This window comes from Bos javanicus, chromosome 23, assembly GCF_032452875.1.
Source record: "Bos javanicus breed banteng chromosome 23, ARS-OSU_banteng_1.0, whole genome shotgun sequence".
Classification (NCBI taxonomy): Eukaryota; Metazoa; Chordata; class Mammalia; order Artiodactyla; family Bovidae; genus Bos; species Bos javanicus.
This window is the reverse complement of record NC_083890.1, coordinates 44,675,408-44,690,556: the sequence shown is the minus strand read 5'-3', so window position 1 is coordinate 44,690,556 and position 15,149 is coordinate 44,675,408. Positions and strand designations below refer to the sequence as shown.

At 45.1% G+C, this 15,149-nt stretch overlaps 1 protein-coding gene across 7 annotated transcripts in view; it reads left to right on the top strand.

Annotated features, from left to right (window-relative positions):
- Nucleotides 1–15,149, top strand: part of HIVEP1 (HIVEP zinc finger 1) — a 135,561-nt gene that overhangs the window by 95,862 nt on the left and 24,550 nt on the right. For all 7 annotated transcript variants that reach the window (XM_061398857.1, XM_061398861.1, XM_061398855.1 and 4 more), the window contains 3 exons: nucleotides 1,996–7,940; nucleotides 11,325–11,458; nucleotides 12,170–12,345. In XM_061398857.1, coding sequence (XP_061254841.1) covers nucleotides 1,996–7,940; nucleotides 11,325–11,458; nucleotides 12,170–12,345 — 6,255 coding nt within the window. The remainder of the gene's footprint in view (nucleotides 1–1,995; nucleotides 7,941–11,324; nucleotides 11,459–12,169; nucleotides 12,346–15,149) is intronic.

The following is a 15,149-nucleotide window of genomic DNA, read 5'->3' as shown; positions in this document are numbered from 1 at the left end:
ATGTTCACCCCAGTCAAGGCTCAGGTCACACTGGGTTGTGGATGGGCTTGGCGTGGACAGGTTTTTTTTCACATCTCTTTGTGTTTTTGCTCTGAGAGTCGCCTGAGTTGGGAACTGCCGCTCCTCCAGGGGGCTGCTCTGCTCTGTTTTTGCGTCTCTTTTAACAGCCTAGTGGCTGTCTTGTTTCAGCCCAGCTCCAGCTTCTTGGGAAGTGAGTGGGGAAACTTCTCACCCGAGATGCTGATCGTTTTTCATTTCGCCCTCTTGTTTGTGTAGTTAACGAGAGGCATCAAGTACATCACTGACGTTCCTGCATTTGTCCTGAAGAGGGAAAACCAGTGGGGAAATACCATTTTATAACTGAGTGGGTTGAAGAACCAAAAAGATTTGCTCAACGTCATTTTGTAGAGGTTATCAACAATACTGCTTCCCTGGTGGTTCAGATGGTAAAGCATCTGCCTGCAATGTGGGAGACATTGGTTCGATCTCTGGGTTGGGAACATCCCCTGGAGAAGGAAATGGCAACCCACTCCAGCACTCTTGCTTGGAAAATTCCATGGACGGAGGAACCTGGGTAGGCTACACTCCACGGGGTTGCAAAGAGTCAGACACGACTGAGTGACTTCACTTCTATCAACAATACTGATACCTTTCTTTTTTCTGGTTTTCTTTAGCGCAAGTATTTTCATCATGAGACCTTCCCTCCTTTTATTTGCCTCTCTGATTATAGTGGTTAAATGTATCTTTAGTGGATTAGTATTTTTTTTCCATTAAATTAAAACATGAGCGCACATAAACTGATGTCACAAAATGACTAGAAATTTTTATTTTATGTAAATTCTTCAGTTAATGCAAAGTAGTTATTTTGGTGTAGACATTTGGGTCTAGTATGAATTTCAAATAGGTGCATTGTAACAGCTATTTGAAAATAATGAGAAATTACAGTATCTGGCTTCCCTATAAGTAAGTAATATAAGCTTGAATAATTTTTGTTGATGTGCCCAAGGATCCAACAAATCGAAAGAAACTAAATTATGGCAAGCAATTATTGCTCAAAAATACAAGAGTTGACAATAGTTGACAGCGATTATGGGTGGTTGATGCCATTTGAATGGTGATTTATTTCAACACAGGGAGAAATGGAGGTGGTTTCATCTCTTCTCTCCTGTAATAAGCTCTATCTAGCTACCTACTCAGCTATCATTAACAGCAAAGAAATGTAGCCATTGAATATTTTTTGCAATTAAAATGGTGATTTTTTTTTTTTTTTTACTAAAGGCCATTACATCATTCTGACTTTAAAATTTGGTTGTTGAAGAGTCACTAATAAGTGTATTATTTTACTTTCATATTTTTGTTTATGGATATAATTGCTATATTTGCAATTCATCACAGTTTTACTAGTGAATATCCCATGATCATCTGAGTTACGTTTGCTCTAAAAATCATTATATGGAATCGAACTGGGGTCTCTTACATTGCAGGCATATTCTTTACCAGCTGAGCTATCCTTATGGGAAGCCCATAAGGATATCATTATTGCCTATTTTGGAACAATGCTATTATTTTAGAAACTTGCTGAGACGTTTGCTTTAAAAGATACTAAATGTGAAAAGACAAATACCCAGCATGAAAAAGTTGGATTTTCTTCTTTGTGGGCCAGTTCTCTCAGACTATTGTTCTAGGGTCCTCAGCTGCAAGGGTGAAGGTGGAGGATAACTTTGTTTTGAAACAAAACACCCAGGACCTTGGTGAGATGGAGGTCAAGAGAGAACACAGTGTTGTAGAAATGTATATAGTAAGGTCAACAGATTTTTGATGGCCAGCATATCACCAGAATGCTAGAATGCAGTTTTATCCAAAACGGGCTTTCCTTAAACTGCCTTCTTCAGTTGTCCTAACACCCTCGTGATTGTAATGTTAATTAAAAAAAAATCATAATTGGTGTTCCTACCGCTTTACCAATTGGTTCTCTTTTTTCCTTTTTTTGAACAGAACTCTTAGAGGCTGGCATCAAAGGAACTTCCGAATCGCTTAAAGGTGTGAAACGGAAAAAGATTGTAGCAGAGAATCACCTGAAAAAAATACCAAAATCCCCTCTGAGAAATCCTCTTCAGGCCAAACACAGACAAAATACCGAAGAGTCCCCTTTCCCCCTGCTCGCGGGCGCAGCGGAGCCCCACAAGAAGCAGAGCCACAGCCCGGCGAAGGCCGGGGGGAGGCCGCTGACCAAACACAACGGGGAGACCCCAGGGCTGACCGCCGGGGCCCCCAAGCCCGAAGCCCCCGTCTGCCCCCGCAAGCCCCCACTTCTGCTGCAGCCGTCGGAGCCGCGCCGATGGCGGTCGGAGGGCCCCGACCCCGCCAAGGCCGGCGTCCCCGAGGGAAAGAGTGACCCTGGGTCCCCGCCCAGCAAGGGCAAAGCTGAGCACCGTGAGGCTCCGGCCTCCTCCAGCCACAGCTCCCCACCCTCCTCGTTTGCAAACACCGCCTTTGACGTCTTGCTAAAGGCCATGGAGCCAGAGCTGAGCACCCTGTCGCAGAAGGGCTCACCCTGTGCCGCGAAGATTGAAAACCTGAGACCAAATAAAACCGCACGCGCCCCTGCTCACCTGCATGGCGGCCCGCGGGAGGCTGCTGACCCACACCTGCCGGACGCGGCTGCCCCCTCAGAGCAGCCGCTACCACCTCGGACCTTGTACCCCTCCGGGCCAGTGTCCGCCACTCAGAGGAGGGACCCAGCGGTAGTCCTGGCCTCCTCTCCCGCGTATCACATACACGAACTCCCTGTGCCTAAACCCGGCCCACAAAGTCAGCAGCTTCCCGCGTGTTCGGGTTTCCCCCCATCCCTCGCAAGCCTGCAGGGCCAGGAGAACGCCCAGCTTGAACACGTCTACACTGCCGCGGCCACGTCACCCCCTGGCTGCACTCAGGTCACCCCTTCCAACCAGCAAGTGGATGCTGCTGTCTCAGTGCCAGTGAGCCCCACGCCTTCCACACAGTCACCCCCCACGCCCATCTACAACTCGAGCCCTGTCGCTGCTGTGGTTAACCACAGCGTGGAGCAAATGTGCAGTCTTCTCCTGAAAGATCAGAAGCCAAAAAAGCAAGGAAAATACATCTGTGAGTATTGCAACCGAGCCTGTGCAAAGCCCAGCGTGCTTCTAAAGCACATCCGCTCCCACACCGGGGAGCGCCCCTACCCCTGCGTGACCTGCGGGTTTTCATTTAAGACTAAAAGCAACCTGTACAAGCACAAAAAGTCCCACGCACACACTATCAAACTGGGCCTCGTCCTGCAGCCAGATGCCGGTGGCTTGTTCGTGTCACACGAGTCCCCCAAAGCACTTAGCATCCATTCGGATGTGGAAGACAGTGGAGACAGTGAAGAGGACGGCGCTGGCGATGAAAGGCCGAACGACCCGGGCTCCGTGGACCTGCAGCCGGTGCAGATGATAAGAATGCTGTCCAGCTCGGAAGCTTTACCAAAATCAGGTTCCATTCCAAGCAATCCTGAGCGCGTGGTCGGTGACTTTGCACTGCAGGATGGGTCTTCAGAATCACAGGCCGTGGCAGAGTTACCAAAGGTTGTGGTCCACCCCATCAGCGTGTCCCCTTTAAGAGTTGACAGCCCAAAGGTTACGGATTCCAAGCCTGAGCTCCCTGGTACACAGAAGGACCTTCAGGGAACCCGGGTCCTGTCCCACCCGGCCTGGGCGTCCTCCCTGGAGGCAGATGAGAAGGCCCATCAGAAAGGCGACCCAAGTCAGCCCGACGGAAAGCCAGAGTCCCCTGTGGGCGCAGCGCATGCCCAGCTGCAGAGGCAGCAGGCCACCGATTACTGCCAAGAGCAGCAAGGAAAACTGCTGAGTCCTCGCAGCCTGGGAAGTACGGATTCGGGGTACTTTTCCCGATCTGAAAGCGCCGACCAAACCGTGAGTCCACCCACCCCCTTTGCCAGGACGCTACCCGCCCCAGAGCAGGACTCTGCGAAGAACAGCGGGCCCTCAACCCCTCGGGTCAGCACACCAGCAGCCTCTGCTGTTCCAGCAGGTGAAAAAGCACCCCTCTTCCCAGGTCAGATGCGCCCCCCGCTGGCTACGAAAACGCTCGAGGAGCGGATCTCGAAGCTCATCTCCGACAACGAAGCCCTGGTGGATGACAAGCAGCTGGACAGCGTGAAGCCCCGGAGGACCTCCCTCTCCCGCCGGGGAAGCATCGATTCCCCCAAGTCATACATCTTTAAGGACTCTTTTCAGTTTGACTTGAAACCAATGGGACGGAGAACAAGTTCAAGCTCTGATATACCAAAGTCCCCTTTCACCCCCACAGAGAAATCAAAGCAAGTGTTTCTTCTATCTGTACCTTCCCTCGACTGCCTGCCCATCACCAGGAGTAATTCCATGCCCACCACTGGGTACTCCGCAGTACCTGCCAGCATCATCCCTGCCCCGCATCCACTGAGAGGAAGTCAGTCTTTTGATGACAAAATCGGGGCTTTCTATGATGATGTCTTCGTACCAGGACCTAACCCTTCTGTGACCCAGAGTGGACATCCCCGCACCCTGGTGAGACAAGCAGCGGTGGAAGACTCCTCAGCAAGCGAAAACCACGTTCTCGGGGCCGGACAGCCCTGGGACGAGAGCCATCCTGGAGGCAGCCCCGCCGGGGAGACTGCAGCCCCGAGGAGCAAGCCCCCGGCCCCAGGCTCACACTTGGAAAAGAAGAAGTCTCACCAAGGGCGAGGGACCATGTTTGAGTGCGAGACCTGTAGAAACAGGTATCGGAAACTGGAAAATTTTGAAAACCATAAGAAATTTTACTGTTCAGAGTTGCACGGACCAAAAACCAAGGTCGCTGTGCGGGACCCCGAGCACAGCTCAGTGCCCGGCGGGGCACAGCACTACAGGGTCGCTGGGGCCACCGGGGTCTGGGAACAGACGACCCAGATGCGGAAAAGGAGGAAAATGAAAAGCGTCGGAGATGACGACGAACTTCAACAGAACGAGAGTGGAGCACCTCCGAAAAGCTCCGAGGGCTCCCGGTCTCAGAGCGCGCTGGGCCCGGCTCCCAGCCTGTCTCAGCAGAACCTTGCCATACCCAGCGAGCTGCAGCCTCGAAACCTTCAGCGGCAGACCACGCAGATTCAGCTCGGGACCAGAGGCCCCGACCAGCCCCGGGACCCAAAGCCGTCGTCCGTCCTGGAAGAGCCGATGAGTTCGGCTGCCCAGGACAGGGCGGAGCCCAAGAGACATGGGGCCGGCATCTCGGTCATCCAGCACACAAACTCGCTCAGCAGGCCCGGGGCCTTTGACAAGCTGGATGCTGGCGAAGGCACGTCCCCCGTGCCTTTCCAGGAGCTGAGAACGGGCAAGCCGGGGTCTCTGAGTGTCAGAGGAATTTCCCAAGAAGAAGGCCGCCCTTCCCGGCACACGTCTCAGCCCACGCTGTCCGATGCTCCAAGAGGGGAACTTCAGGACGGTTCCAGAAAGATCTCAGGTGAGCGGCATGTGCTCGGACAGCCCTCCAGACTCGTTCGGCAGCACAGCATCCAAGTCCCAGAAATCCTGGTCACCGAAGAGCCAGATCGGGACCTGGAAAGCCAAGGCCACGATGCGGAGAAATCGGAGAAGTTCAGTTGGCCTCAGCGGAGTGAAACCTTGTCCAAGCTGCCGACGGAGAAACTGCCGCCCAAGAAGAAGAGGCTGCGCTTGGCCGAGATGGAGCATTCTTCCGCCGAGTCGAGTTTCGACTCCACGCTCTCCCGGAGTCTCAGCAGGGACAGTAGTTTATCGCACACTTCGAGTTTCTCCGCCTCTTTAGACGTGGAGGACGTTTCTAAGACCGAGGCCTCCCCCAAAATCGACTTTCTGCACAAAGCGGACTTCCTCCTGATTCCCGCTGGCTCTAACACACTGAGTGTTCCGGGGGGTCACCGGGAGATGCGGCGGGCTGCGTCAGAACAGATTCACTGCCTGCAGACGTCCATGGAGGTGTCCGATTTCAGAAGCAAGTCATTCGACTGTGGAAGCATCGCCCCATCTCAGAAGGCGCCACCGGCTGAATCGCATCCTCCGACATCCCCTTCCGGCATGGGGGTCGCCGGGCACGTGCCCCTCTTGGAAAGACGGAGGGGCCCACTGATACGGCAAATCTCTTTAAACATCGCTCCGGAGAATCAGCTGGCTTCCGGGAACCCATTATCTTTCCAGACCATCGCCCCTCCCGCTGTGAACACAGTGCCATTGCAGGGACCTCAGCTCACTCACACAGTTTCAGCCGAGTTTCCTGCAAGTACTTTGCACTCCCAGACTCAAGTGAAGGATGTGCGAGCAGAAATGGCAAGTTCCCACTCTCCAAACCTCTTTCCCCTTCAACAGCTTCTAGGTATACACTTGTTGAATCAAATCCCCGTGCCCCTTAGCCACCCAGACACACACATGTCCCTGCAGGTGTCTTCTACGCAGAGTGTCAAACCAGATGCAAGCCCCGGTGGTGGCTGTGTACCTTCTAAAAGTGAGGATTGCTTTGCTCCCAAGTACCAGCTCCAGTGTCTGGCAGTCCCCTCGAGCCAGCCTTGCACTTCTAATCCTGTGCAACCTCTGCCAAAGCAAGGTCTTTCAGATGCAGCCGGGGCCACCCCTCGTGCAACCTCACTGACCTTACCAGCCAAATTAGCAGAAGCCACATCTAACTCGTGTCCTCCGCCACCCCTGAAGGTTGGGGCCCTCGGTGGTCAGGTGCCAAAGGGGCCCACGTCCTTGACGCTGTCCGCACACCTGCAGACTCAGGTCTCCACGTACTGTTTCGCCGCAATCACAGCTCTGCCACAAATCCTAGTGACCCAGGATCTTTCCAATCAGCCGATTTGCCAGGCTAATCGTAGTACGGTGCCAATCAGCGAAGAACAAAGTTCCGTACCAAAACCGCAAAACGATCCCCGGAATGCTTTGCCAAACCCAGAGGGAGAGCTCGTCGGCCAACCTGTCTTTTCAGAGATGGGCCAAAACCCATCTCCGTCAGAATCCTCGCCCACAACACCGAAGATGTCTGTCGGAAGACTTTCCCCACAGCAAGAATCTTCAGCTTCCAGTAAAAGGATGCTCTCCCCAGCAAATAGTTTAGACATTGCCATGGAAAAGCACCAGAAGCGAGCCAAGGATGAAAACGGAGCTGTCTGTGCAACAGACACGAGACCACTGGAAGCCGTGGGTTCAAGAGCTCCTGATGGTAGCAAACAGAAGAAGCCTGTGCTGGTGAGGCAGGTGTGTACCACGGAGCCCCTTGAGGCTGTGACATTAGAGCAGGATGTTTTTCCTCACCCTGAAGTCAGTACCGAGGCTCTTCACTTGACTGCTGTGTCACTAGCCGATAACGTGTCATCAGGACACTGCAAGCCTGTGGCTAGAGAACCCATGAAAGAAGTGCAGGAATTTGAAAGCATCCCGTCAGCCGCATTGCTGACACCGACAGTTCAAAACCCAGCTGCGCCTGCAGAGAAAACTCACATTTCTCCTTTGGAATCCATAGACAACCACCAAGAAAGGAAGTCTCCAGGGCTTAAAAATCCAGGCGACAAAGCGAACGTCCAGGAACAGAGCCAGCCTGCGGCCACGACTCCTTCCATGCGTGAGGCTGGCGACACACAGCCGTGCACGTCCTTCCCCAGCCTGAAGACGGCCACGAGCTCCACGTGGTGCTGCCTGATGAGACAGAAGGCCCTGCACCTGCCGCAGAAGGACCAGAAAACCTCGGCCTACACTGACTGGACCGTGAGCGCCAGTGACCCCAACCCACTCGGCCTGCCGACCAAAGTGGCTCTTTCTCTCCTGAACTCCAAGCAGAAGACCGGAAAATCTCTGTACTGTCAAGCAATAACCACCCATTTCAAGTCAGACTTACTGGTCTATTCAAGCAAGTGGAAAAGCAACTTAAGCAAGGTACTTGAAATAGCCTTTATCTTCAGAAAGAGTCTGTGCAAGTTAGTTTCCACCTGTCTGGATGCCTGCAAACATTTCAGTTGGAGGTTGTATTTTAATTTTGAATGACAAACTGTGCTAAGTGTAGAATTATTTGAAAGAAAGTGACAAGTTTACCTAGGGAGCTATATTGATCAAGATTACCCAGAGTCCCTTCAGTGATTCTGTCTTTAAGCATTTTGAAAATGATAACCTGCCTTGAGCACTTTTTTTCTGTTGGCGGAAATTTAAGTCCTAATGGTACATATAATCGTATTTTTACTTTTATCTGTCTCTTATACTAAGGATTTGTTTTTCTTGTTAGGTGACAGAAGACTACATTTATGCTTTGTCCCTGCTAATGAAGGGGAACAGAGATGTGAATATTGGAGATTGTTCTGTTTCATTTTGAAATAGAAGCAGAGAGCCATTCATCCTTGCTTTATGCAAATCTGACCACCCTCCGCTGACCATGCTAATCCCATATCTCATTCTGTGTAGCTATAAGAATCATCTTACTACTAGAGAAAAGATTCACAAAATTTCTGTACACTTGATAATTAAGTTAATTTGGTCAAGATTTGTACAGAAAAGTCATAAAAGTATTAAGTTTGGGTTATTTGTGAAATAAATCTTATTAGAGTTGGTTTTATAAAATGAGGAAATCATTTAAATGATTAAGAATAAATACATAAATAAGGGTATTAGGTTGGACTCTGGACATTCAGAATTGTAGATTAAGTTCTTGATCTGTACAGGTTATACAGGTTCATAAATATTTATTTATCAATAAGATAATAATCACAGTACCAGTATTAGAAGTGTATACAACTTTAAAAGAAGGAAGTCTCTAACACTAGCAGGTAACTCAAGGAATATAAGGAAGATATTCCAAGAGTCGTGCTACTTTGGCTGAATCTTTAAGGAAGAAAAAAAAGTAGAGAATTTTTTTTTTCAAGCAAACAGAAATGAGAAATTTTAATAGTCTGCCAAATGATGTGGAAGTGAAAAAGAACGTGGTTCATTTATAGAACCCCGGGAGCCCAGCATGGCTAGCTGGTGTTGGAAGCTTGAGACACTGACCTAGTTTGAAGTTGGAAATGGAAATAAAGACCAAAGGAATGCACGTGGTGGTAGAGAGCCTTTGATACTTTCTCAGTGGAGGAGGGTCCATCTAGACCACTCAGAATTTAATTTTCAGGTGCTTAGCCTCTATGTCTACTAAATCAGATGGAAAATGAGACTTGAGCATGAGAATTTAAACAGAGCTTCGTGTATCTATGTTCCTGAAGCACCTATGAAAACTAGCTCTCCTTCAGTGCTGAGTGCTTGGTAGAAATGCCTTGGGAGGGCACACCCAGATTTGGAGCTGGGAAAAGAGTTCCAGGTGGAAGGTGTAGAGATCCTTCAGTGCATAGATGCAATTAATGAGGTCGCCCAGGAAGAGTGTGAAGAAGAGAGAGGGGCTTGGGACGGATCCCAATATCCCTACTATTTAAAGGGTTGAATGAATGAAGAAAGCCCCCATTGGAACTGAAAGAGAATTTCAAAAGGAGGGGAACTAGGAGAAAGTGGTATCACACAGGGCGAGGAAGAAGATATTTCAAGGAGAACTGTTCGAGCCAAGAGGTCAGACAGAGGAGACTAGCATGGTATCAGGACTCAACGGCCTGATATCCCTGAGGCTTGAGCTATATGGACTGGTGACCATGGGGGGCTGGCTACTGGCTTGAAGGTTGCTGCTGCTGCTAAGTCACTTCAGTCGTGTCTGACTCTGTGTGACCCCATAGACGGCAGCCCACCAGGCTCAGGCTTGAAGGTTGACTCACACCCAAGTGTGGATGTCTTTATAATTCAAAATGGAAAAGAATAGACAGATGCTAAAAGAAATGAGGTGTGAACACCATATAATGGATAGAGTAGTTAAGCATATAGACTAAGAAAATAGTATAGCTTTTGGCGTGTTGCTCATTGGTGAACAGAAATGAGATTTGATAGCAAGAATGTGAGCAAAAGATAAGGGAGAATTTGGTATTGAGAAGAAGGTAAGCAATAGGATTGCTGCTGTTAAAGGTACAAAGTCAAGGAAAGGTGTGCGTATATAGATTCCAGATTGCAGGGAGACCGGGTGTGTTTGCCAGAAAAGGAGGAGACAGTTGCATTTGTACTCGTCAGGGTCCGTGCCATTACCTCTTCACACCACCTTTTTGAGACAGGCCAGCTGCTCTTCTTTGCCCCTGGCTTTGTAAGGACGGGCCTTCCCAACAGAGTTCTTGGTGAGGCCACTACGGCCCTCTGTTCATGGTACACACCCCTTCTCATCACTTAACTATGTTACTCTGTAATTATGTTACTATGTCCTCGCAGTACAATAGCTGTCTACTTGGTGGTGTGATTCTTAGAGGAAGATTGTCGGGGAGGCTGGAATCAAGAGGCCCTTGATCAGAAAAGTCGGGCCTTATTTTGGATTTGGCCGGAGGACTGGAGTTGGTGTCCTTGCTGTTAACACTTGACCTTCGACAAGGGTCCCTCCTCACTGGGACGTGATCCACCAGCGCTGCCCGCCTCCTGGGGCCTTTGAGGGCAGAGTGGACCGGGGAGTGAGATAAGTGGCTGGGAATAGTGCAGCTGTATAAAATCATGAGATGGTGTCGCAGCGTTTCGGCAGGGAAAGCACACACTGTTCATTATCCTCGTGTTCAGTGCTTTTTTCCTAGAGATTTAAGTAGTGTGAGGCCAAGACCTAACTTTTGACCTGAGGTGTATAATTCACAGTCATCACTATTCAGGAACTTTGCAGAGGATAGCGAGAAGAAATCTAACTATGGTTTAAAATGATGGGGAAGAGGAGGCTAAAATAATGGGAAACAGGGCTACTTCTTTAACTTCACCGCACATTGACACTGACGGGGAGTTACTCGTCTTTTTCAGGGTGTGAGACATTATGCCATAAGGGGTAGCTAGCTCTTTTCCATCTTTAAAGAGTAAACTCTTTAACAAGTATGCTTAGGCTGTAATATGAGTGATTGGTAGCTCTAAGAACAGTATTTAGTTTATTTTTTAAATTCGTATTAGGTTCATTGAATACCAGGGTGGGAGGTTGTAGAGTCTTTATTTGGGGGTGTCACTGGAATGTGGTGGAATTTTAAAGTCCAATAAGATTTATCAGTTCATTGTGATTCCGACAGATAAAGGAGGAGAGAAAGCAATGACCTTTAAAGCTGTTACATCCTTGTAATGCCTTCCATTAAGCTAACCTTATGCACTGTACTCTGCCGTGTTTTAATTTCCAAGTGAAACATCAGCGTGTTTGTGTTTTCAGCTTTATTAAATTAGTGTCTCTCTCTTTTTTTTTTTCCCTTTCAGAGAGCATTAGGTAATCAAAAGTCCACAGTAGTTGAATTCAGCAGTAAAGATGCCTCTGAAATTAACAGTGAGCAAGATAAAGAAAATTCCTTAATCAAAAGTGAACCAAGAAGAATTAAAATATTTGATGGAGGGCAAGTACAAATTTTACTTCTTAAATGTACATTTAAACTTACTTTTTAAATGTACATTTGCTTTCATGTGAATGAAGACTTACTAGTGCCAATTTTATAAAAATGTTGCAGAGTTTCTCGGCTTATTAACAGAATCTTCATGGCAAAATATATGTTAGGTATTATGTTAAATAACTCCATTTTGATCAAGAAAATGATAACTATTTAGGAAACATTATAGGTTCTAGGAGGCAGCTGAACACTAAATTTTCAGAGTGAACCCTGGGTTTCACATTGATTCATAATAAGCCATGGCCTGGAAAAAATCTGCTAAGAGATGAATTAATTGCCTATTTGATATCTTTTGTGAATTTGGTTGTGAAAAAAATCATAAGAGCCAGTTGTAGTTAAAATGAAGCTCAGAAATATTTCAGTACTGATAGTTGTAACTGAATTTAACAATAACGAAACTTTTAGACAAGTGACTTAGACTAGGAACTATTTTAAAATTAAACCTGGTATTGAATAAAGCTTGAATTAAATTAGCTATTAGAATATTGTGTTGCTTTGAAAAGCTGGAATATTCTGTTACTTGTATGTGCATAACATTTATATTGATTGAGTGTAAATATTGTGCCTTGTCTTTATTTTTTAGGTTGAATTTTAATCATCAATATTTTCTCCAAGACATAGTATCCAGTTGCTTTATTCATTTTTTTTTCTTTAAATTAGATATAAATCAAATGAAGAGTATGTATATGTCCGAGGCAGGGGAAGAGGAAAGTACATTTGTGAAGAATGCGGAATCCGCTGTAAGAAACCTAGCATGTTAAAGAAACACATACGAACCCACACAGATGTCCGCCCCTACCACTGCACTTACTGTAACTTCTCCTTTAAGACGAAAGGTATGAGACAACACTGCTTCATAGTCCTTTATTATATGCATTAAGTCAGTAGAGCCAAGACCCAGCTTTGCATATTATTTGACCAACGATGCAGTAGTTTAAATAAACTAATATACATTATACCTTATTAGCATCATGTTTTTATTTCTTTCTATATTTCTAGACCTCAGATTTTAATTACCTACTTTTAGAATATATGTAATAAATATGACATTCGAAAAGGAGCAAGTGCCCTTTTTTCTTTTACTCCCCAAATTACAGTTGTATAACGTGATGACTAATACGTTTTCAAAATTACTTATTTTGGGGCCAAAGAAGAAAAAGAAATTTTTGTGATCACAAGTAAATGCATTTCAGTGCTACAAGATTAAAGACAAAAATTAATAAGTACAGTAAAATTATACTGATTACATTCATGTTTTATTATCTAATTTTAGTCATGCATAGCCATTTCTTTTTTTTCCATGAAACATTTATTTTACCCAAATTCTTTGGAATTTGTTTCAAAGTTTTCTTTTATACTGTGTAATTATTATAGAACTCAGAACTAGTAGTTAAAGTTACATTTAGTACCATTTCTGTACTCTTTATATGTTTTTATTTAAATTGTAAGGCTTTATTATAGTTAAGGTAATTTTACCTTCTGTAAATTTCCTGTTACATATAATGAATGCACTATTGTAAAATGTTTGCTTCCTCCATTAGGTTCCTTGTTTATGGATTATTGTATAAAAATTAGTTGCTTGAGGCTTCAATTTCATATACCACCCTTTACAAAATAAGACTCTCTCAAATACAAGGCAGTGTGATCATAAAATTATTTGTCTGAAAGGACAAAATCTATGAAAAATATTTAATCAGTAACTTTTTCACAGAACGACTTTATTTTTATCCCTTTTAGTTAACATTTGCTTTTTTCTTATTGTATTGGTTGACTTTGAGGTTTTGTTTTAAAGATTGATCAATTCTTCAGCAAAGTTCATTACCTTTTTTGGCTACTGTTTATTGGCATTTAAGGAGAGTTATAGTGTATAGTAGCTTCTAATTAGCTCTCCTTAAATGCCAGTAATACCTGAAACAAGAGTGATGGGGGAAAACAAAACCGTGATCCAAATAGTCTTGAATAGTTCTAAAGTTTCAAGAAATCATGAGTTGGGAGCAACCATGATTCTGTCTTTCTTGATGTATAGAGGAGTTCCTTCTAGAAATGGAGAGTGTATTTCAGGATAATTTTCCTGATCTTGTGGGAAGGCTTTGATAGGATTAAGTGGTTTGATCTTTTAACCCAATTCATGGCTTTTACACTGGTTTTGATCCTAATGATTATGAAATGCCCGTCTGTTAAATAATTTCCCATGTGAGACCAGGAGATTAGCAATAGCCCAGTATTTACAAATAAAAGATGACCAGGTACAAAGTGATGTTACCAGATAAAAGAGGATCAAGGTATAATGTGAAATGGGTATTTCTCGGTAGAAGGAGGGAAAGGAATCAGGGTATTTTAAAGGTATATTTATAAGGGCAAGAAAGGAAGGAAAACGTAGATGTGGAAAACCAAATGGAACCACAGAGATTTCTTGGCAAAGAAAAATTTCATGAATCATCAAGTATTAATCCTAGTGAGATAGCTCAGACCAGCATCATGTAGAATTTAAGATAAATGTCTATTAAGTGGTGGACGGGGCATTATGATCCGTGAAGAGTGAGCAGTGCATGTTAGCAGTCTTCCTGTCTGTCATTTCTCAAACATGCCACACATGTGAGTTTACGTTAAACTTTCTGTTTTGTCAGATTGTTCATTGGAATTACATGATAAATACTTATTTAAAGAAAGCTACCCAAGCTAAGGAGACTGGTGAAGAAAATGTCAGAAATTCACTATTTCCCTATTCTCCTCAGGGCAATTCTCTTTTCTGTGGTCAGCTTCCTTGTAGAAGTCTACCTTTTGTGAATGTATGTGGAACAGATTCCATAGTACCTTTTAAAGGCAGCTAAATAATAAAAGTCTTGTTTTTTGATGAGACTGTAGATTTTGCCCTACTCTGATTGATTTGGTTTTCCCAAGCAGTTCACCTCTACTTCTTATTGGATGTGTCTGATTATTAACAGAAAGTAATAGTGATGTGACGGCATGCCCTATAAATAGGAGTATGCAAAGATAGCATTGCTCTGTTCTCCTAGACTTTGACGCTTCTGATGGTCATGCTTGTAAACCTGTGCTTCATCATTTGTCCTCTCAGTTTATTTTACGAATGCATTTTCAAACCAGTTTTAATTGATTTGTCTTCATTATTCTACTTTAAAGGTCAGTCAGCAGAAAATACACCTTGAGCTTGCATCTCTGCAGGGTTTAGGCCCATATATAAAACAGAAAGTTGGGCTCTCTCTATATATAGCTATAGGAACCCAGAAACAAAAGCTTCCTGCTTTCCAGAGGATTTAGATTAATGTTGGTTAAATCTGTTGAAAAATGTATTGTGTTAAATTAATGCACCAAGTTTAAAGCATTGCTAGGGGATGTTTGCATTTTAATATGCATGTTCTGCATATGAAATGCAAATTGCTTTATTTTAAATTATTTACAAAGTTGGTTAATAATAAGTAATAGCTCAAGTTATGAGAAAATATGCTTATTAAAAACTTTATATTCCCAAATTTGCCTCCTTACAATTATACATCTATCTCTTAGAAAACAAATGACCTCTATGACTACCTATTTATTAAGGAACAAAAGCATTTTGAAAGAACTATTAGTGGACCTTGTAAGTTGGTTTGTAATATTGATATCATACTAGAAAGTGTTT